We start from the raw sequence: 23,628 nt of genomic DNA, 5'->3' as shown, positions 1-23,628 counted from the left end.
GTACAGCTTTTTTTAAGACAAGCCTTAAGTTTAGAGGGCACCACCCTATCCATAAGGGCAGCTTTGGTAGGAAAGTGTGGTTGTTTTCAAACTGATACATAGAAGTCTTTTTGTATTATTTTCAGCATAGTGGCAGATAAATCAAAAGAAGAATGTCTCCTTGGAATTTCACAGACATCCCACTGTAATTCTTTGAAAAGTTCGTGGGACTTGGTCAATAAGTTTGACCAAGCTGTTAAATCTTTGAAAGAAAATCTCAAGGGCTCCCACGCCCAAGAAAAAAAGGAAAAAAATAGTAGAAAATAATTTTTTAAAGAACCTTTTTTCTTTTTTAAATTTGGATTGTTTTTATTTTTTTTTCAAAGTTTTAATTTAATATGTTTTATCCAAAAATAAAAATAAAAGGTTTAACTTTTATCTAAAATTTGAACTTTTATTCAAATCTTAGAAAGATTTACACCTATTTTGACTTGAATAAAAATATTTTTTTATATTTGATTTTTAATAAAAAAAATATATATATTTGATTTTTAATAAAAATTATAAAAAATATAATTAAAATATGATTTTTTAAATGGTTTCATATTTATATAAAAATGTTGAAATTAACCTAATACATAAAAATAATTTATTAACTTTAAATATATTTTAAAAATATATTTATTTTTTCATAATAGATTTTGATTTTATAAAGTAGGAAATGAGGGTAAATTTTGGGTTGATGGTGTCTAAAATTGTGCCTTAGTAATCAAACTACCAAGAGAATCCATCACTTTCAAAAATAAAAGGAGGGGGTTTTTGAAAAAGTGGGGGTTGTCAAGGAAATGGGGAACAGGGGGCAAAAAAGAAGGGTACAAATTTGCAATTAAGTGCAAACAAAAAAGAAATCCCATCTTTTATTTGGGAAAGATTATTTGCCTGCACTCACCATTGGCAACATGTCAAGGGGCCTCACACCTTTTCTTTCCTGTTCACTTCACACTAGGAAAAAAAAATGGTTTCCCAAATGTAACTTCACTCTTCACAACCCCACCTTAAATAAATGTCACACAATGCTTTATCATTCTTGTAATATTTATTTAGTGCTACCACATCTTAATTTTGAGCATTGGAAGCTTTCTTAAATGAGATGGGTTTATAACATGTTATAATAATTGGTCAATTTTTGTTTCTACTCAAAATGAGATTGAATATCTATCCGATTTTGATTCATCCGCTAGTGAAATTTGGGTTCTTGAATAAAGTCTAAATATCTAGGATCGATTATAAATAAATGAAACCCAGATATAAATAAATGAGATACGGTAAAAAATAATTACTAGTGAAATTTGGGTTCTTAAATAAAGTTTAAATATGTGGGATTGGTTATAAATAAATGAAACCAAGATATAAATAAATGAGATACAGTAAATAATAATAAAATCTGTGCTTGATATAAACAATAAAATTCATATAGAAAGTAATGAAACTTAAGTTAAAAATATGACCATTACCTGATTTGTATCAATAGTAGTAAATTTTGGAATCTTGAATAAAGATTAAATATGTGGGACCCATATTTAAATAAATGGAATAGGGTAGAAAGTAACAAGACTCGTAAGTGATATAAATAAAAAATTAAAATAGAAAATAATGAAACTTACATAGCAATTCCCATACCTGTCCCATCCCGCCCTGTTTATTTGATTTAATTTAATTTTAAAACTTAATTTTATATATAATAGGGGCGGGATGAGGAGGGAAAACTCATCTCATTGTCATCATCACCTAATTTGTAGTATTTTTTTTCGATAGATATAGAAAAAGTATGTTTCGATACTATGATAAGACATGTCGGTGTATTTTTTGAATATACGATAGTTCGATTTGATACATGTATGTTTTGAAAATATTTTCTATAAAGTTATAATGATGTAATAAATAAGATTCTATTATTAATACCCACTTTTTCATGGAAACATATCAATGAACCTTGTCATGTTTCATGATATCATTTTTTTTGTCAATGTATTAAATACCCATGAATTATTAGGGCATGACTTGTTTTTATTCAAAAATTAAAAGATTCCAAATAATACTATATTAAAGAGTATGGATGAGATATGATATGTCTATTACCGTCTTTTTTCTATTTCAATTTATCCAACTACCTCTATTTATAGTTTTTTTTTTTTTTTTTTCATGTTCACTAAATATAGTGAGTGGTAGGAAGGAAGAGGGGCAATATGGTCATTTAAGAAAATGGTCCCATTTGAACAATTCACCCACAAATTTTCCACAGTCAAAAGCAGAGGAAAAGGGAAATCAAAAACCCTCCAACGAGATTCGAACAGATGCCACGTCTCCCACCGCCCCCTGGTAATTAGTTTTTTTTTTCCTCTTTTTTTCTGTTTTTGAATTTCACCGTTACCTAACGCCGTTAAAAGAGACTAAAAACAAAAAACGGAGACAAAAAACAAGGAAGAAATAAAAAAGTATGTCTATATATTACGGCGACACGCAGGCACGATGGGGAGTCGGTGTAGGGGGTGGAAAATCTCATAAACGTTGTGGGAGGGGTGTTTGGACGAGGAGAAAGTAGAGAGAGGCAGGGCCAAATCCCTACGGATCGGAGCAGAAATGTAAGAAATCTTTGAATCTTGGCTGTGTTGGTTCTGTTCTTTTTGTGAATTATTGCAATGTGGTTCGGGTTTTGTGTGAATTGTTTCATGATTTGGTTGCCGTATCTTTTGGTTCTTCTCAATTTTGGTTTTGGATTTTGGTTTTGCTCGGTGGGTGTTTATTTGTTTGTTTGTTTTTTTTTTTGTTTTTGTTTTTTTTTTTCTGTGGCAGTGTTGGGTTTTGGGTATGTGAGTGCTGGGTGAGGGATGTGTTTGGGGGTTTTTTCAATCTTAGACTTTTGTGGGATTTGTGCGTTTTTGTGTACTCAAAATTTTTTGGTTCTTACTTCATTTTCTCTCTCTGAAATCTCCCTCTCTTGGGTGTTCTGAAGTATTGTTTAATTTTCTTTATATCTGTGAACATCGGCTCGTAAATGGAAGGTTTTTTTTTTTAGCAATTCATGATATTTGGTTTCTATTTTGTCTTATTTTATTTTTATTTTTATTTTTCACCCTTGCTATGTGAATAACGGGAGATCTGTTGTGTTATGGCATGGTCTGAATTCATGCTCTTCTGCTTCTTTGCACTGGCCTTTTTTTTGTTTGAATCTATGGAGTTGTTTTTCTTTGTTGATGGGTTGAGAAGAAAATCTTGGGAGATTTGAGTTTAAGACAATTTAGAAATGACTAGAGTCTACGGATGACAGTAAGGATGGGCTTTGGATCCCACCTAATATTTTTGGGTATTAAATTTGTCGATTCATATCATTTAGTATGGTACTTGGTTATAAAATATTTTGTTCTGGGAATGTTGTTTTGTCGTTTTTCATCATTTTCTTTTCTTTTCTTTTCTTTCTCTTATTGGATTAAGAGTTTATTTTTAGTGAGAGGTTAGGGTTTATTGCTGGAGGTATTAGTTTGGGTTTGGCTGATTGCAAATTACTGCAAACTAGTGTATCTTTGGCAGCACAGAGCTCATTCTTATTGTTGTTTTGGTGGCTGAGAAAGTGGTGATTTTATGTGTAATTGCTGGGTAAATGGTGATTTTATGTTTGATTGCCAAGAAAGTGGCGAAAATGAAGAGATAATGAAAGTCTTTTTCATTTCAAGTTTGTGTTGATTTGGTTGCTGAGGAAGTATACATTTGCTGTTTGGTTGCTAAGAAAGTGTGGGGAAGGAAGATAAAATATTTCTTATTTCCTATTAAAAAAATGTTCCTTCTGAATTTCATGTTTGTTGTTGGGGAAGTCAGGATTTTCTGTATAGTTGATGATAAAGTGGAGAAATAGGAAAACCATATATTTTTTCATTGATCCTGACATTAACATAGACTACCAGGGGAATGGGAAGTCCTGACTACCATCTAATCCCTGCCGGCTTCGATAGTCACTTATAGGAATAAGAATCATAGGAATAATTGCTTTTCTCCTATTTGGGCCAACTAAGAGCAACCAAAGTTTGTGGAATACCTTGCTTACCTTTCAATTCTGTTCTGCATTTTGTTGCAAAAAGTGCTATTGACAAGCCAGGAAGGCTACAAGGACTAAGTGGACAGAAGGTGGGGCAGGGGGAAGCTCAGGATTATGTGCATGTGGATTATGATTGAGAAGTCCATACTATGGCAACATAAAGTTATGGAGTAAGATCACAAACTTGTACTCTAATTCTGGCCATATTGTGATGTCAAGTTGTCATTTGCATTGGGGAAAGAACACCAGGCAATATGGATTTTGTCCGAAGATAAAAGAGCCCTGTATTATTTCTAGCCAACATGGATTCTGTGTAAAGATCATAGAATCCTACATCTCATTGCAGATTCCAGTTGTGATAGGGTTCTAGCATGCATTTTGTAAGAGATGTAGGAAGCATGACACATGATGCGGCTTTTCTAAATTTTAGGCCCCCTAGACTGATTTGTGGGGTTGTTTAGCTGATTGATGTGGAAAAACATCTATATCTAAAAAAGGAAAAGAAATTAGCTTTTTTTGGGTTATAGTCTCTCAAAGTTAGACATGGTTCTGGATGAAGGTCTTTCCTTGTCCATTCCCTCTCCCTAAGCTTGAACTGTTTAGATCTGGGTGGTGTTATTTTATTTGTTTCACATTGTCAAATTTTGTCAATTTTTTATTTATTTTGTTTTTTTGGTTTTATATCTTTTGTTAAAAACTGGGGGCTTGGAAAGTGCTCATAATTAACTTTTTTCTACTAGGATGCAAACAAAGTTAATTTATCTGTAGAAGGAAGGAACTTTCTTGATAGAGGAATATCGTATCATTGAATTGCTTCACCAGATGTCCTTGTAAAATGACTTGTAACATAAATGCCGTTCATTTTGTGAAAAATCGCTATTAATGCCATTGAGTCTCTTAACAAGGCTGTTTGTGTGAATCGGTTCATTTGATTAAACATTTTCTTTTTGATTTGTCCAAAGGGAGATTAACAATGTGAGGCATGGAGTAGAATCATAAAGCTATTGTCATAATATAAAGATAGCAAATGCTAATCGTCTGGTGGTCTTTAGCATGTTTGTAAAATTGTTTGACTTTTACATCTTTTGTTAATTAAATTTTCGGCCTTGCTTTGCTTTTGAAAATATGAGATAATATGCTGAAAAGTTATAAGAATTAGGAAGCATTTGAACATTAAAAGAAAATAAAGTCATTTCCTTATTTGTCAGTCTGTCTTGTTTCTTAACTCTTAGCCTTTGATTTTCAATGTAGCTTGATGGGAAGGGAGCTTACTGATACACAAATGGACAAGAAGCCACACACCATTATAGTGAATTCAAATGGTGTTTCCCACGGTACAGTTGATGCAATTTCAGAAGGAAGCATTGAAGCAAAGGACTATGATGTCAAGGAATGCACTGAAGAAAGCTCAGTTGTTGAAAAGTGTAATGAGAAGCAAGATGTACTAGGTGTAAGAAGCACAAATTTTAACGGTGGTCGGCTTGAAGAGAAAACTATGAAACCTGGATCTCAGAAGTCAAGTGAAAATAAAAAGGCATGCTCTCCTACAACGAAATCTGATCCTATTGGAAATTCGAGAAACTGTACTGTTCCCCAGCCATTTGCTCTGGCAACTGACAAGCGTGAGCGTGCTTCATGCGTGAGTCGTCCTATTGGGGTTGAAACTGCTGCTGTTGGTGTGAATGGGTCATCTAATGTTAACAATTTACAGTCTCCCAACAGTAGTAAGAAATCACAGGTAGTTAAGTACCTAGCAATATTATGTGTTTTTGTCATCTATTTTGTACTCTAATCTGTGGATAGGGGTGGCGATTTTGTGCCCACCTTTGCACCTGACCCAAACTCGATCCATTGACTTGATCAGGATCCAACCTGATCCATTTTGGGGTTGCTTTAAGGTTGAGAAAACTGAAACCATTACAAATATCTGGAGTTTGGTTTGAAAATAGGAGTTGAGTGGTGAATGAGCTATTAAAGATTTTGGGGGTTTTCTATTTCCTATGTGGAATAGAAGTTTGTAAAAGTGAACCATCGAATCCTTCTGTTGGTTCTTCCTTTATCGTTTAGAAGCTGTAGGCAAACAAAGCATGCTGCATGTAGAAATAGTGACAAACTTCTTACTTCACTACTGATGTCATTTTTTGTTGTTTGAAATTTCTCCCCCCCCCCCCCCCCTCCTTTTTTTTAACTTGGATGATTGGATGGTCGGATGGATTCAAACTTGTAAATTGATTGATTTTGTATTAATATCTATATGTCCTGATTTTGATCCTGCTGACCGATGGCCATTCCTACATATATCTTTATATGGTTGATTCAACCCAGGTCATTGCTAACCCTGCTGGCTAGTTGTTTCCTTGAATGCATGATTATGCCTTTAAGGTGTGCTCATTGAAAATAACGAATTACTTCATTTTGATTGCATGAGAATTGCCTGTGTATTGGAAATTTGAAGGAGATCCATTGTAGCAGAGTGAGCAGTTATAACTTTTTGAGTGCGTGGGAACCAGAAAGATTTTTTTCATTTGTTAGAAAATATATTTTTTGATATGATCGTAGATTTGGAGACTGCTGGTCCTGAGTTTTTCTTTTTAAAATCTCTTCCAGCCAAACTCACCTCTGTCAGTGAGGAAGCTTTTGCAACATGACAATAGAAAGCATCTGGACGAAGAGGATAATTGGTCTGTTGCATCCTCGTATCCTTTGTTAGACTTTAAGCAGGTTCTAATTGGACAGAGTGCTTTATATGCTATGTTGTAAATTTGGTTTTTATCAGTCTCAAAGTAGAATTATCCTTAGCCATGCTTAGCGCTGCAGCATCTGTACGAACAATTAAATCCCGAACAACAGTTGGAACAGCTCCCACATTTAGATGCACTGAACGTGCAGAGAAACGGAAGGAGGTATTGTTTCTGTATCAAATAGCATTTGCAATACACCTTAATTAGCAACTAGTTTTTTTTTTATTTTTTTTTTTATCATTTTTTATTTTTATTTTTCAATCTTCTAGTTTTATTCGAAGTTAGAGGAAAAACACCAAGCTTTGGTACTAGAGAGAAGCCAGTGTGAAGCAAGGCACAAGGTACAACATTTTGTTTTCTCTGAGAAGTGTTTTACATGGTCTTTATCCCCATTTGCATGTCTTTTAACTTATGTCATATGTTTTCCCTGCACTTCTTTTGCAAATCTGTATACGATTTTTTTAATGCAACCTCCTCACCCTTGTTTCTTTTCTCCATTGTAAATTTCTAGGAAGAGCAAGAAGCAGCTATCAGGCAACTTAGAAAAAATATGGTGTTCAAAGCAAATCCGGTTCCTAGTTTCTACAATGAGGGTCCCCCACCCAAGGTTGAACTGAAGAAGGTAAAATGTCGGACCTTCTTTTCTTAGTTCTATATGAGTCCAGTAAGAAGTGCATAGATTTAAGATAAGTTTTGAACTGGCAAAGGATCCTGCAGTTTGCATCCAGTGACAAAGCATCTGTAGATAGGGGAAAATACTAGAAATGTAAGTGACCAAATAAATTAAATCATTAAGCAATGAACTTATCTCTGCACTGACATGAATTTGAATTCTTTTTAGTATGCATTTTTGGGGTTGTAAACAACAGTGTGACAGTGAGGAAGAGATGGTGTAAACCTGGAGGTGGGAATTAGGAGCAATATTCCAATTTGGGCTGCCTCCTTATATATTGTGTTTTATGTTCAAGCACCCATGCAAGATGGGGTAGGACCTCTGCTGGAATATTTATGCTTACTGTTTAAAATTACCCATTTTGGTGTCTGCTAGTCCTGCTATGTAGCTTCCTGTTGTACCTGCAGCTTTTGTTGGACCACAAAATATTTATGCGCTTTGTTTGATTGGATGCCCAGGTACCATTGACTCGCCCTGTATCACCAAAACTGGGCCGGAGAAAGAGTTGCAGCGATGCAACTATCTCATCTCAGGAAGAAAAGGGAAGAGTTTGCAGTCGGGCAAGCCGCCACAGCCTTGGCAGTTACAAATATGATTCCAGCACAACAACCACCACCAAGAACAAGGATCAGATCGCTGGCCGAGCTGGTAACAGTGCTTGCAAAGTGAAAGAGCAACCAAAACAGGCCAAGGAGACAACGAAATCCACTCCTCCAAAGATCATTGAGCAGACAAACACAGACATCACTGTTCACTCATGAACAGTTGATGGTTTTTAAGTGGGGAAAGTTGTCTAGTTTCCCTAATTGTTATCATGTGGACGTCCTGAGAACTAAGAGGTGTATTATCTTTTCCACCTGCAGTGACTTTTGTTTAAGTGGTTTGTGTTGATGTGAATTGTATATTTTGTGTAAGTCATATTGGTACAAGTCATATATTTATATATAAAGGAGTTGTTTTTCTAATGTTTCTCCCCATGGGCTATATATAATATATGCTTTTGCACTAGTTTTATGGATTGGATCAGGTATGTTGTTGTTAGATGTAGATTATATCCTATTTCTTTGAACAACTCTTGCTGCCTCTGCAGTTCTTTTTTATTTTAAATGTCCTTGGAAAGAATGTTTGGGAATGACCCATCAATTTTTATTTTTTAACACTCCCAAATTTTTCTTTATTATTGGGGCCCACGTGAAGCAATTAAGGCTTCCATATTTAATGGAAAACATAGGGTCTGTTGGGGAATTGGTTTTGAAAATAATTTTTTATTTTTCATAACAAAAAAACTAGAAAAGCACTTCGATAATCAAAAATCAAAAATTGTTTTTTGAAGAACATAAAATATGGTGTTATTAGAAAATATCTTTAAGTTATTTTTTGTAATTAAACATAAAGAATTATTAAAAATAAAATATTGGACATTAAAATCATTTTTGAAACATATTTGAAAATATTAAAAACAAGTTACAAATATTTTAAGTTTTTACATAGAATTTTGTTCTATAAAACATTATAAAATTATTTTTAAAAATCATTTTTCAAAACTGTATCAAAATAATTACCAAATAAATTACTTTCAATATCTTGTTTAAAAACAATTTTAGTTTGAAATTTCAAGTTTGAATTGTAGTTGCACATTAATATCCATTCAAAAATTGGAAATTTGAGCTACTTACCTCGGTTTATCGTAAAAAATAAAAATTAATCCTTCATATAATGAAAATGTTCTTATTTTCTTTACTAATTTTGTTAGGATATATTTTTTTACTTTTTATTTTTAAAAATAAAAAAATCACATAGAAATTCTTATAAAATTTGATTACATATTTAATGTATTTTAAAAAACGTATTTAAAAAAAATTTAAAATAATAGAATAAATTTTTTTCACTCTTGTAAGATTTTTAAATTTTGAATTTTTTAAGGATATAAGAATTTTATTTTTTCATAAGAGTATCTATTTTTAAACGGTTCTGTCGTTCTGATGGTTCCAGCTGTTTTGTTTAAGATAAAAGGGAAGAGCTGCAATGCGTTAAGACTTAAAGAGCGCTTTTGCCACCAAATTACAGAGCCATGGCCACCTTCTCCACCACACTCCCCAAGACCCTGACTCTTACCCTAGTTTCAGGCTCCCTATCGAAACCCAATCCCAAGAAAGCAAGCTCCATGCAAGGCCAAAAACCCACTTCCAGAAAGCCAAGAAAAGCATCTTACGGCGCTTCTCGGAAGTCGATTCTCAAGAAATCCTTCAACCAAGAGCAGGTCATGTTCACCGCTCCGCTACCCGATGACCCCGCTGTCGCTATCATCGGCGGAGGAATGGCGGGTCTCAGCTGTGCTCTGTATTTGGAGAAAAGAGGGGTTCGGTCCACGGTGTTCGACACGGTTGGTCAGTTCATCTTTTGTCTCCTGAATTTCTTCCATTGATGTACCATTCGGCTGTTGACGTTTCGAAATGGTTGTGTGGGCAGTGTGTCTTGCAAAGCTTATTTGTTGAGAGGGTGTACTCATAAATTATACGAAACGAGTAATGCAATTTATAGGGTGTGTCGTTCAATTAATTAATTATTTTTTCCTTAGGAGTGGCTTAGAAAATAGGTAGTGGTCGGGCTTCAGTTCTTGGGGTTTATGGAGGGAAAGATGAATAAGGTTTATGGATGGTTTAAGGGCCAGAGTGCTATGATTTTAGGCGATTTATGGGTTGAAATGAGTAAGAAAACTTTGCCAAAAATCCTGGACAGCAAGGAAAAAATGGGTTTTATTACTAGAATGGTGGGAAAAGATGGGATTTTTGGGTTAAGATTAAGGTTATTGAAAAGCTGTTCATGTGTACAAAATAAAACAATAATGCAGAAAGTAAAATACAGTAAAACTAAATGGATGGAAACTTACCTTTTGCTTGGTTATAGGCATATATTTACTAAACCCTCCCAACCCTAAGCTAAAACTTTTTAAATAAGAATGTGCTACCTAAGAGAAAATTCCTGAACTCTTTATAAGACTTAGATTTGGAAAGAATTTACTAACATCTATAAGCTTGACTCATACAGACAAAAAGACTTTACATAGAACCTAGTTGTCAAATTTTACTCTACTTAAATTTAGGAACTTGTGCTAGAGAAAAAAAGACTTTCTCAATAAGACTCATAACAAGAATAAGGAATGCTATAACACATAAACAAATACCCATTAAATCTGAGGCACATCACTCAAAATCTGACAAATATTCTTGGACGATGAAATTCTAAACCTTTCTATTTTCAAATCCAAGGAGATTTGAACCTAGTGGGTTTGACATAATCAACCTAGAAAAACCACCATGTGCCACTTTATGGTGGAACCCCTTCTCCACTAGTGTGGGGTGGGTGGGGGAAGAGTGTTAGTTCACGACTTCTGAACTTGTGTATTGCACTTGTGTTTATTGAAAGTATTTGTAACATATAAACATACATGTAATGTGGTGTCACCCTAGTGACACTCTCAAGTTATTGTACTTTAAAAATCAATGTCCTTGCTTACTTAAGTCATTCATGGATAGAATATTTTCCTGTTCTTAAGACCTAGAGAAAGTTAAAAAAATTGTTATTAGAAAGTATGTTTAAAACCTTCAGAGAACAATAATATGCCATTCTCGGTATTTTCTTTGAACCATTTTTTGAATTAATTGAAAACATCGAGGCTTTTAAATGAATTCACCATCATTTATAGGGATAACCGTTTAAAAGGGATAAAAGTCCCCTATAATTGCAAAAGAAACCCCCCCACTTTTAATAGCCTCAAAAGTGAACCGTTTCAAACAAAAATACCCTCAGCCCATTTTTCCTCCAACTATTACTTTCCCCCCTTTATCTTTTTTATTTTTTTTCAGCACATTCTCTATAGTTAAAGAGTGTACTTTTTTCAACACATTTTCCCTTCAACTATTCTTTCAACCCATTTTCTTTGGTAAGTCTGATTTATCTCTTTTTCAACATGTTTTTTCATATTTTACACACAAATTCTCTTCAATTTTTTTCAATTTAAAGTGCTTAAAGTTATAGTTGGGTAAATAGTGTATATTTATTCTTTTTTTTTTTTTTCATTTTTTATGTATTAAATATTTTCAAACCTTTAATGAGATGTAATAAATATTTAAATAAGTTTGAATTTGTTTTAATTTTTTAATATCATTTACAACCATGAAAAACAAAGTTGAAAGAAGGAAACGGTCAAATAAACTCGATGCCAATGCATCTATACAAAATAAACTCGATACCGATTAAGTTAAGATTAAATATGATAATCGTGGAATAGACTTGGACTTAACATCTTTTAAGTTTGTTCATAGTTAACTTGATAGTAGTTACGTTCAGGTATTTTGTGAAGATTGTGGACTTAATTATCTTCAAGTTTGTACACAAAACAACTTGACGACAATTAAGTTAAGTTTAAATTGTCAATTGTGGACATAACTTCCAATGATTTTATATAAAATCAACTTGATATCTATTAAATCCATATTAAGTTTGATAAGTTTAGAATAGACACAACTTCTTTCAAGTATGTCCACAAATAATTTGTTGCTTATAAAGTCCATAATAATATTATTGATAACTTTAGAATAATCTTGTGATTCAATTAGAAACCTGCTATCATGAAACTACATTTAAATTTATATTGACATATATCAAAATGTCTAACTACATATTTCAAAATGTCCAACCACATATGTCAAAGTGTCTAACTACATATATCACAATGTCCAACTGGATTAGCATAATTAATAAAAATGTCATTCTCTGGTAATTTAAATTGGTTCCATTTCTTGTCATGCTTAATCCATCTTGCTTGAGCATTTGCTACATAGAATACAGTTAACATACATGAATAAATAACTACGATCATGAGATTCATTATTACAAAAAATTAAAAATGATAACAAGTCAAACAACTTCTCAGTTGATGAGCAAGTTTGGAATATGAAAATTGCATTTCCAACAGTTAGACCAAACAACCAATTATGGACATTCCAAAAAACTTCTACCAGGAGCCTATCAATCAAGATGGTCTAATTTCCTCGAAACTTCCATCGAAGGTGCTTCACCTGCATTACCATCTTACTATCTATATGGATGGCAAGGAAGGGGTTGTTTGCACCGATTGTGTTGCACTCAATTGATAGATTATGATTTTGGTCATTGTCTCGAAATTGAGCCTTAGTGCCATACAACTTCTTTCCAAAAATGTGTTCCTTCTTAGTAATGAAGATGACATTGTAAAAACCAAGGGTGACATTAGTCTTTTTGAATGCTTCTTTCCTCGTATCCCCTAGAAGTAGAACCATCTCTCCATTAAACACCACTGCTAAGTAGAAGCCCTCCAATGGCTCAAGCTCAGATTCGAATTTTGCCAAAGAGAGGTCCCAATGTGTCTACTTGAATGGAATTAATCTCAGAACTCTTAGACACTTTTCTTTTGGTGAACAACCATGGCTTTATATCAAATTTACAGAGACGCTAATTCATCCAATCATTGATTTCAATACTAAGGCACTAACCTACCAAGCTTTTGCTCCATGTTATTATGATAAAGTAAGGTTTGGCTCCTAATTTAGCTGAACAAATGCATGTGACCAAATTTTGAGTAGTACTCCTAGAGACACCTAAAGAAGTAAAATCAGCTACTTGAACCCCATTTTCACCAAAACAAGATGGAAAGTCTCTCATACTGACACAAGAGGAAACACCCAAGATCTCCTTGTTTCTTAGCACATTGAATGACAATTTGACCCTTTCTTCTGCTACTGCGACATCAATGCTTTGTTTGGTTGCCTAGAAAACTAAGGAAAGAAAAGGAAAATCAACTTTGGGTGTCGCATTCTTTCTTCGATTTGGAAACCAAAAAAGGAGAAAATCTGTGATTTCTTGACAAAGAAAAGGAATCTAATGAAATAAAAAAGGGAAAAAGGTTTAACAAAGAAAAGAAGAAGTGCATCGTACCAGAATGGAAATCAAAAGAAAAGTGATGAACCCCATGCTGTGTTCCAAATGGCCCGAAAAGAATTTGGTAGTGGTCTCAAGTCTCAAGTAAGGGCTTGGCTTGATGGGGAAGAGAGATGGGTATTTGTGATAGAAGAAAAATAAAAAAAGGCGAAGGGAGGGAAATAAAAAGTAGAATGAGAGGGAAAAAGGGGCTGAAGTAGCTGATGGGTATTTTTTTCCGGGTTGGGTCATTTTTGAGGCTATTAAAAGTGGGGGGTTAGTTTTACAATATTGAGGGAATTTTATCCCTTTTAATCAGTTATCCTTAATTTATAACATAGAAGATATAAAATCCCTTAAAACCCAAATCTTTCTTCTTTTGCATTAGGAGGAGTGTCTTAGATAAATTGAAATAATTGGAAACTTAAGAGTTTTGGAGAAGGAAGATTCTCTGGAACACCTGGAAGCTAGAAGCTTTAGAAAATTAAGGTTCTTTGGTATGATTGAAAACCTAATGATTTTTTTTTTTAATAGGCAAAGAGAAAGAAAATGATATTAAAAGCACCTAATAAAAAGGGGTGTACCCAAGTGCACTGTAAGTACATAAAGAGTGCCAAAGGCCAAAGGCCCAAAAAAAAAAAAATAAACCACTGAAGGAAACAATAAAAAAACTGTACCCCTAAGAATTGATCCAAACCATCTATAAAATCCAAAAAAGCAAGATCAAACCCTCAAGGGATCTTACCCAAATCACAAAAGAACTTATGAAAAATGCTTTGAACGCATAATTTCAACTCTCATTTTCTCCAAAAATCCTACCATTGTGCTCGCTCCATAAATACCAAAACAGATACAAAGGATTCTTTAGTTTCTTCTCACTACTTTATGATTCTAACCTATGAGTACCTCTCTAATGGTCTTTGAAAACACTCACAACAACTCGAACAAAAATGAGCAGTAGGTCTTAAAGCATACTGACTTTGGCATAGTGACTAAGATATGATTTGCTAACTCCTTAACCTTGCACATACAACATCTATTGAAGATCAGCCCCTTTTCATAATTAGTTGATTGATCGTTAAGATTTTCTCCTAAGAAGCTTCCTAAGTGAAAAAGAGGACCCATAGAGGAGCCTCTAACATCCAAACCTGTTTATCAAGGAACTTCATAGAAATTTGAAGTCAATGACGAGAAAAAAGACTTGATAAAAAACCCGCATTCTTCTCGACTTTTCTAACTAAGCTGTCCTCTCTATTGTATAAAAAGGGTGTTGAGTGACTGTGCTCAAGGAGCCTACTCATCATGTCCATTTCCTAATCCTAAAATAGCCTTTAGGGTTTGGAAAGGACTCTAATGACCTTGCTCCTCCATTCCCAAGTAGAGCTCCTAACTTTTGCCATTTTATTATAAGCAATAGTGAACAAGGAAGGGTAATAATTGTAGAAGGAAAAAATTTAACCTTCTATGATTTATCAATCAATTTAAGCTAATTATGGACACCCCCACCCAAAGAAAAAAAACTCATAATTAATTTAAATTGTGACCAATTAAAAGTCATCACATGGTATAAGTATCCTACCAATAAAAAAATGTAATGTTTGCATGGGCCTTATGTAAGAAGAAGACCAGTTATTTTCCATTTAAATTAAGAAAATGATATTCTGACAATTAAAATAAGCACAAATGATTAATTAGATAATTGAAAAAATAATTATCAATTCTTTTAAAGAGATAAATTAAAGACTATTTCAAATGTGGTCTTTGAAATCTCCTTGAATATTATATTTAATTAAAGAATAATACAATGTTAAGACCAACGATGAAAATATAAGTTTTAACAGATATATCGATAGTTGGATTTTACGGATGTATTGAGATTTCTCAGGAAATATCGATGAGAATTTTGACATGGACAAAAATTGATAAAAAAAAACATTGAAAAAACTCTAAAAATAATATAAAAAACAATAATAGATATATTGAAATTGTTCTAACTAAAAAAATGATATCTATAAGAATTTAATAACACATGAAAACTAAAATGATAATATATTTAGTTTGAATATATTAAAGTATATAAAAGAAATGATGATATATATAAGTATTTTTTGTTTAAAAATATTGATAAAATTATTTATAAATTTATATTTTTATTGTATTTAATTATTATTATATAAAATACATAATAAGTAAAATTAAATTATTTTATAATAAATTTATTTTAATTAATTTATAATACACACACACACACACACACACACACACACACACACACACATAATTTTATGAGAATTAATGACTACAAAGTGCATGTGGTAGGGTGGCAGAAGTTTTCACAGGTTCAATTCTAATATTGCTTGGTTTTAGGTGTATTTCATATTTAACAGCTTTATAAAGGAAATTCCACATTGGTAGTTGGGAAGAAACCAATGCCATATTTAATATTATTGGTGCCTAGGTGCTATTACATGCATAAGTGGGCTGAGATGAGGCTCAAGCCCATTTCTCTTATTTGAGTTGCCACGAATAATTACAATTTTGAGGATTTATGAAAATCATGTGACATGGCTTGAAAAGATTGTAAATATATCTAAAATATTGGTTGAATATCGGGATTGTGCCGAAAAATTGTCAATAAATGTGGATAAAATACAAAATTTCTCTCACTTGACATATTTGTAGTTGTTATCATATCAAGGCCCACGACACACGATTTATTGGCAAAATATCGCCGATAAATCTTGACATTTTCTTCCATGGTTAAGACTAGCCAAATATGATCTTCCATATCTTCCTAAATATCATCTTTAATTAAGGATTTTTAAGGGATTAGAAAACTATTCAAATACAGTGCTTGCAATCCCTATAAATAGGGCTCGTTCTAAAGCTTTTAAGACAATTTAAAAGGCAATTTTAAAGGCAACACTTGGAAAGGAGCTCTTCAAGGGAGATCTAAAGCTTCCTTAAAAGGAGACTTTAACAAATCTTTTTTTTTTTTTTTGATAGGTAAACAAGTGATGTATTAAAAGTGCCAAAAAGAAAGCGCACCAAAGTACACGACTTTAAAAATCTTCGAAGGTTTTTTAAAGAATGTTCGATTTTTTTAAAACATCTTTCTATTGTTAAATCTTTGATCCCTTAAGTTTTAAGCTTTAGGATCGAAATTTGCAAAAGACTTCTGCAATTTGAGATCAAGTTGTTCAAACTCTTAATCAATGTTTTTGAATGAAGCCAATGCCCAATTCAAGTCAAGCCAAGGCCAAAGTTAAGCCAAGATCGAAATCATGCCAAGACCCAAGTTGCACTAAGGCCCAACTTAGGTCGAGATCTAAGTCAAGTCAAGACTTAAAACTAAATCAGGTTAAGACTCAAATTAAGTTCAAGTCCATAATAGCAAATCTTCAATTAACGCTTTATTTAAGATCAAGCCTCTTCAAACCCTTAATTGACAACTATAAAAGGAAGAATTAAAGAACAAAATAGAGATTGTACCTACATTATTTTTAGATCAATAAAATTTAAATTTGATAGAAAATGTTTTTCAAGAGAAATATGTATACACAAATTTTTAGTACACCTAGTGGGATAATCTTTACCTCTGATCTCTTTCTTCACCAAATGAAAGATTACTCTACATGACTCCAAAAAATGCTTATCTAACAAGCAAAGTATTAAATGCGTCCAATCTAATCCTATCAAAGCACCCACCTTTGGAAGAAGCTTTGGCACCGTGACTCAGAGCAAAGTAAAGACTGCTTCTCATTTGTAAACACAAGTTGACTCCTTCAAGTTTGCTATCACTTTTGAGATGACTTCATCCAATAATCTTATCATGTCTTTAGCCCTCCTAGAGGTAAGAAAGAGTGACATGGTTGAAAAAAGGTATTATCACATCCAACCACTTCTTAAAGAACATTTTCAAATCACTCCTTCTAGATAAAGAAAAAAAAAGTGTTGGCTTAAATCACCATCAAATTGGTCATTAGTCAAAAATTCAAAATTTTGACTTTTGACTCGGTAGAAGTCAGCTTAGAAAATTCAAAGTTCAAGTTAAACAATAATATTTTAGTGGTTACTTGTTATACCAACCATCACACCAAAATTTAGTGTAATGGCTTATTCCCAACCGGGATACTCACCTTGGGCTAAATCTCACTCCAACCACGTCTGATGGTCTTAGAGGTCCACTAGCTTCTCCTATCCCTTTGGAACTCATACCACCATCAATCTCCCCAAACTTGCTTGTAATCACCCAATTCTAAAGCCAAATCATATTCCCTTGCATACCTCCACAACAATTTTCCAAGGAAGGCTTTGTTTAGTGCCACCAATCTTCTAATTCCAAGGCCCTCATTCTTCTTCTCTCCATGTACAGTGTCTCACTTCACCCATTGAGCATTCTTCCTTGAAAAATTGTCCCCCCTTATATTGTGTTGATGCTTCTCCATCTTGTTATTGACTTCCTTAGGAATTTTGAACAAAGACATGAAACAAATCAATAAAATGGATAAAGTGCTTTCCATTTACTCCCTTAGATGAAAACTACATCTACCCCTCCTCTACCATGTTGCACACAATATAGGGTTTGCATGGGGCCTCTAGAGGTGGCTCTAGTACGTTGTAGGAAATACACTTAACTCACAACAGATTCTTTAACTCTTGACGTTCAGGATCTTGATGACTAGGATGATTTCACTCTTCAATAGATTTATATTCAAACTAGATACTGTATCAAATCAAAGGACCCATCTAAAGTCTCAATGTTGAGTTAACAGATTACAGAGGCATCATCTGTGAATAGGAGGTAACGGGGTTCTATAACTAACATTGAGAATCTGGCTACGCTAATGCTAAATCTTATCCAGCTTAACTGTTTTTGCCTGAAACCCATGTTTGCTAAGACTAGCGAGAACAACCTTGTTGACAGGCCTTTCAATATCAAGCTTACAAGCCACCCCCTCTCATGAGCTCTATTATTGGAATCAATAGCCTCTTTGCAATTAGATATGCTGCTTCCATAATTTGTTTATGCTCTACAAAATCATTTTGGGATCAAGGATCACTTTCCCTATTACATTCTTTGATTTATTCACCCAAGTTTTATCTAGAAGCCTATAGAGGGCCTCACTGAGCTGATTGGGTTGAAATCCTTTATATGACCTTTCTTAGGAACCAAAACCAAGAATGTTGCTTTTAGGCTTCTTTCAAACATCCCCAGATCTTGAAACTGTTCAATAAACCTCCCCTTTCACTGTAGGCGAATGATTTGACCATAATGCCATTGAGAATTCGTCTGGGCCCAAGGCCTGATCTCTCTCCAGATCAGCCAGAGCTGCCTACTTCAACTGTGGAAGAGGTATAGTCTTATTATACGCCTTGAACAATCATACTTCTATTTGAAGCAATGTTCAAGATGACTCTTTGATGATTGAAATCTACATTAGCACAGTGAGGGAACAAAATGTGAGCCTAGGATAGATAATAAGAGTGGAAAGTCAAGATAAACTAAAAAGAGTGAGGAACTATCCCTTGATTGCTTGACTTTTAAAATTCTTTTTCTATGATCACTAAATGTTGAATTAATTTATTTTCTCCAATTATTTGCATACAAACTGATGCAAAATTCAAAATAAGTGTCAAAAAAAAAATATCACACAATAAACAACCTAATACTCGATCAATTGAAGCTCCCATGAAGAACATGCCTTGAGCCTTAAATTCCTTGCCAGATGGTTTCTTGCTATTATTTTTTTATATCATTTTTAGCTGTCCTTAGTCAAACAAATTTGGACTCTTCTATTTTTTTGAAAAATGTTATTTTGTTTTACCAAACGTGTTTTCGAACTGAAAACTTAAAAGATAGCTGTTCTTCTTTTTCAAAATTTGCTATTGGAAACTGTTTCAGAGAATAGAACCAAACATGTCCTAAGATCTTACATATTTTAAATACCTATTGAATTATTTTGAAATTCTTGGATGTGAGCTCATTCTAGAATTAGGATAGATTCTTATTCTTCCTTCCTGCTAAATATGAATTCCTTTTCTAATTTTTAAATTGACTTCAGGATTTCTCTGAGTTTTTCCCAATATTGCGGGACTAACTCCCATATTCCAAATTGTTCTGGTGCCAAGTTATTCCTGAATCTCAAATTTGTGATTGTTTTTTCATGCGTCTTAATGCCTGTCTTATGAGTTGGATTGAACGATTTCCTAGGCTGAGAACCGTATGTGTCACTGAATTTCAAAAGGTTAAATCTTTGACAAATGGTACTGATGGGGTGTTGGGTTGATGAAATTTTTATTAAAAACATTCCAATGCGATCTTGATATGGGTAATCCTATTTACTAATTTCATTTTCTTTCTTGATTATAGGAGTCCACTTGATTCCCTTTTTTTTTTTCTTTTTTTGCAAACCTTTAATTCATCTCTTAAGCACCGTGAGAAGGGTTTATTACCAGGTTTCTCACAATATTTTGCTGCTTTAGGGGGTTCATGGGCTGGGAGGAAGGATGGGAACTAGAATGATTGATCCTCAGTCATTGATCTTTGATCATGCGGCTCAGTTTTTCACTGTGGGTGATCCTCGGTTTGCTCAGTTGGTTGATGGATGGTTGGAGAAAGGTTTGGTTCAACAGTGGCAGGGTATGATTGGAGAGCTTGAAGTAGGTGGTCAGTTTGTTCCTCTTCCTTCTCTCCCTCCAAGATATATAGGTGTCAATGGAATGCGCCCTCTTGCAGATTCAATACTGTCTCAGGTGATTAACCTTCACTTTGGCTTTCTTATTTTCCTGGTACTGTAAACTACGGTATGCATATATATATTCATACAGACATATAGTTCAAACAAATAAAAAAAGAATTATATTAAACAAGTTGTTAGGGATTTTTTCAAATTTTTTATATTGGCAAGTCCTATCCAAAAGCATAAGGTCAAGTCATGTGAATCTGAGTTCTTCACATCCAATCTAGGACATTGAAGCTATGGAGAATGAGGCTTCAAACTGTTCAAGTTGTGTCAAGTGTTCTCTTCATTGAGATTATGGATGTAGGAATGAGATTGAGATTTTTCATCTCATTTAAAATGTATAAAATTGTTTTTTGTTGCATTTAAAGTTCTGTAGAAGTGATTGATTTGAAAATGTGAATTTGAAAAATAGTTTTTAAAGTATAAAAGGGGTTCTTGGTAAACAGTTTGAGGCAGACTGATTGCGCTTGCTTTGGCAGCCCATTTATTTCGAAAAAACTGTTGGCCTATCAATCAGGCCCTTTGGCCACTCACTCCAGCTCAATCATTGTTTACCCTGTTTTATGTTTGGAATGATTGATTGATTCACCTTAGTCAGGCTCTGGATTTGTAAGATTGTAAAACCTTAAACTTATTATTTTGATGGAAATAGAAGGTAAAAAGTTTTGTAAACTTGTGGAACCATTCTAAATGAACAGAATAGAAATTCAAAATGCTCTTTCTGCTGACAAAATCTTTTGGCAAGTTGAAATTTGGGAAAAGTTTCTAAGTCGACTCAAACAACGTTCTCAAGTCTATAAATATTCCTTCACCCCAATATGTTCCAAAAGGACTTATTTATCATTAAAGTGAGAACTTTCTGTTTTTGAGTTTTTCAATTCTCAAAACTTAAGGTCGTATTTGGTTTGGAATTTTTTTTTTCTAGTTTTCATTTTCTGAAAACAGTTTTCATTTCATGAAAATGCATTTGGTTGAGAAAGCGTTTTAAGAAGATATGTAATATTCGTATTCCTTGTGTTGTGGGTCTCATGAGGTGTTTTAAGTATTTTTGTTCCCCATTGTGTTTTCAACCTTTTAGAAAATGATTTTCACTTTCTTAAGAAATTTTGAAGACACCAATTTGGTGTTCTCATATTTTGCCTTTTTGAACTCAAGTTTTTTGAAAATGAAAATGGATTTGATGTATCCAAACATGTTATCAAACTTGGTTTCTGTTTTATTTGAAAAAGGAAAGCACAAAATAGTCTAAACAAACTGAGCCTAAAGTTTTAGGTGGATCCATTGGGTTTTTGAACAGAAAAATCACTCAATCTCACACTTGCATGTTGTCATCATGATTGGTTCATGTCTCTTCTTTGGGTGAAGAGCAAAGTCCTTGAAGGAGCTTCAAGGATTCCAAAGGTGTGTATATTTGGTGGATTCCAAGGTTTATATTGCTAAAGATTGAATGAGGTTGGCATCATTGTTGACTGGAGTCAAGGCAGGTGGAGGTCCAAAGTGTGAAAGTGAGAGGTATCCTGCATTGGGTTGGTGGTGTCTTTGTTTGATAAAACTATCTCATTTTGTTATTTGTTGAAGATTTCTACAGCCTCATGGAATTTGTTTTTTCCCCACTAGTTTAAAGGGGTTTCGTATATATTAGGTGTTTTTATCTTTTTCTTTATCATTTTGTAGTTTTTGCTTGGGATTTGAGCAATTTTAAATCAATCCAATTAACTTGCTTAAGTTGGTAAAAGATTAAAAATCAAGGGTTTTGCAAGTTGTTGTCATTTGGTTTTAGTCATGTTATTATCATTGTAACATAGTTTTACTAAGGCCTTTCAAATCATGATTCTGTTGATGTGTACATGGGGCAGATTATGGATGAAATGGGACTTATAGGTAGATTAAATGTAAAAACTTATTGCTTTGGTGGCATGCGTGGCCTTGGTAAGTAAATAGATTACTTGAGGTAAAGTGATGGGGGAAAGCCTTTTAAAGTTTATTCAAGGAGGAAAGGGTAGACCTAAGTAAACTTTAAGTAGAATTTATATTAATTAGAATTGGTATTTGTTGGAATCTAATTAGGATTAGCTAGTTGAGTTATAATATAATTAGAGTTATAATATAATACAATTTGCAGATGACACCATTTTCTTCTCTAGTACTCGAGAAGAGGACTTGCTAACTCTCAAGAGCGTTTTGCTAGTGTTTGGGCATATTTCTGGGCTGAAGGTTAACCTTGACAAAAGTAATATTTATGACATTAACCTCAGTCAGGATCATCTTCATAGGTTGGCCGAGGTGCTTGATTGCAAGGCTTCTGGGTGGCCCATACTCTACCTGGGTCTTCCTCTGGGTGGGAATCCCAAGTCTGGTAGCTTCTGGGATCCTGTGATTGAGAGGATCTCGAGCAGATTAGATGGGTGGCAAAAGGCGTATTTATCTTTTGGAGGCAGGATAACTCTCATTCAATCTTGTCTCACTCATATGCCTTGTTACTTCCTTTCCTTGTTTAAGATTCCCGCCTCCGTGGCAGTAAGAATTGAGAGGTTGCAAAGAGATTTTTTATGGTCTGGGGTTGGGGAAGGCAAAAGAGATCATCTAGTTAGTTGGGATGTAGTGTGTAATCCGAAGATGAAAGGGGGTTTGGGCCTCGGAAGGATTTCCTTACGGAATTCCGCTCTCTTAGGGAAATGGTTATGGAGGTATCCAGGGAGGGTTCAACGTTGTGGCATCAGGTCATTTTAAGCATTTATGGATCACACTCTAATGGTTGGGACGCCAACACTGTTGTTAGATGGTCACATCGTTGTCCTTGGAAGGCTATTGCACAAGTTTTCCAAGATTTTTCCAAGTTTACTCGGTTCATGGTAGGAGATGGGGAAAGAATTCGGTTTTGGGAAGACTTGTGGTGGGGGGATCAACCTCTAGGGGTCCGTTTTCCAAGACTACTTAGAGTAGTCATGGATAAAAACATTCCTATTTCTTCAATTCTCGGATCCACTCGCCCCTTCTCTTGGAACTTTAACTTCCGTCGTAACCTTTCCGATTCCGAGATAGAAGATTTAGAAAGTCTCATGCGGTCTCTTGATCATATACATTTATCACCTTCGGTTCCAGATAAGAGATCTTGGTCTTTATCTTCTTCAGGACTTTTCACAGTCAAATCTTTCTTTCTTGCCTTATCCCAAATTTCTGGTTTGCCTTCAGTTTTCCCTACCAAGTTAGTCTGGAATTCTTAAGTCCCTTTCAAAATCAAGTCCTTTGTCTGGTTAGTGGTTCACAAGAAGGTAAATACTAACGACATGTTACAGTTGAGAAGACCCTACAAAGCACTTAGTCCCGACATTTGCATGTTGTGCATGAAGCAGGGAGAAACAGTAGATCATCTTTTCCTTCATTGCCCTCTGACGATGGGGTTGTGGTACAGATTGTTTCAGTTAACAAAGATAGATTGGG

At 34.0% G+C, this 23,628-nt stretch overlaps 2 protein-coding genes across 4 annotated transcripts in view; both read left to right on the top strand.

Moving 5' to 3' along the window:
• The first annotated feature begins 2,510 nt into the window (after nucleotides 1–2,510).
• On the top strand, nucleotides 2,511–8,452 carry LOC117930817 (protein WVD2-like 2). Its single transcript, XM_034851563.1, has 7 exons — nucleotides 2,511–2,621; nucleotides 5,321–5,807; nucleotides 6,677–6,765; nucleotides 6,879–6,972; nucleotides 7,080–7,151; nucleotides 7,322–7,432; nucleotides 7,942–8,452. Exons 2-7 carry the CDS (start codon nucleotides 5,325–5,327, stop codon nucleotides 8,242–8,244), a joined length of 1,152 nt encoding a protein of 383 aa, XP_034707454.1. The 5' UTR covers nucleotides 2,511–2,621; nucleotides 5,321–5,324; the 3' UTR covers nucleotides 8,245–8,452.
• A 1,048-nt stretch (nucleotides 8,453–9,500) lies between these two features.
• The window catches only part of LOC117931441 (renalase), a 36,399-nt gene continuing 22,271 nt past the window's right edge, over nucleotides 9,501–23,628 (top strand). The window contains exons 1-2 of one of the 3 annotated variants that reach the window (XM_034852440.1): nucleotides 9,502–9,866; nucleotides 19,928–20,197. In XM_034852440.1, coding sequence (XP_034708331.1) covers nucleotides 9,555–9,866; nucleotides 19,928–20,197 — 582 coding nt within the window. In that variant the 5' untranslated portion in view covers nucleotides 9,502–9,554. Of the gene's footprint in view, nucleotides 9,871–19,927; nucleotides 20,198–23,628 lie in introns of all 3 variants that reach the window. The other 2 variants (XM_034852441.1, XM_034852442.1) reach the window with 2 other exon arrangements.

The sequence above is a fragment of the Vitis riparia genome, chromosome 14, assembly GCF_004353265.1.
Source record: "Vitis riparia cultivar Riparia Gloire de Montpellier isolate 1030 chromosome 14, EGFV_Vit.rip_1.0, whole genome shotgun sequence".
NCBI classification, from domain to species: domain Eukaryota; kingdom Viridiplantae; phylum Streptophyta; class Magnoliopsida; order Vitales; family Vitaceae; genus Vitis; species Vitis riparia.
Note: the sequence above shows the minus strand (reverse complement) of the source record. Positions and strands in the feature narration are given on the sequence as shown.

What these genes read in the sequence shown, in the direction of transcription:
- LOC117930817 (XM_034851563.1), top strand. Translation starts at nt 5,325, where the DNA reads ATGGGAAGGGAGCTTACTGATACACAAATGGACAAGAAGCCACACACC. An exon ending in ACAGTAGTAAGAAATCACAG is followed by an intron (nt 5,808 to 6,676) that starts GTAGTTAAGTAC and finishes AATCTCTTCCAG; the next exon opens with CCAAACTCACCTCTGTCAGT. An exon ending in CCAAGGTTGAACTGAAGAAG is followed by an intron (nt 7,433 to 7,941) that starts GTAAAATGTCGG and finishes TTGGATGCCCAG; the next exon opens with GTACCATTGACTCGCCCTGT.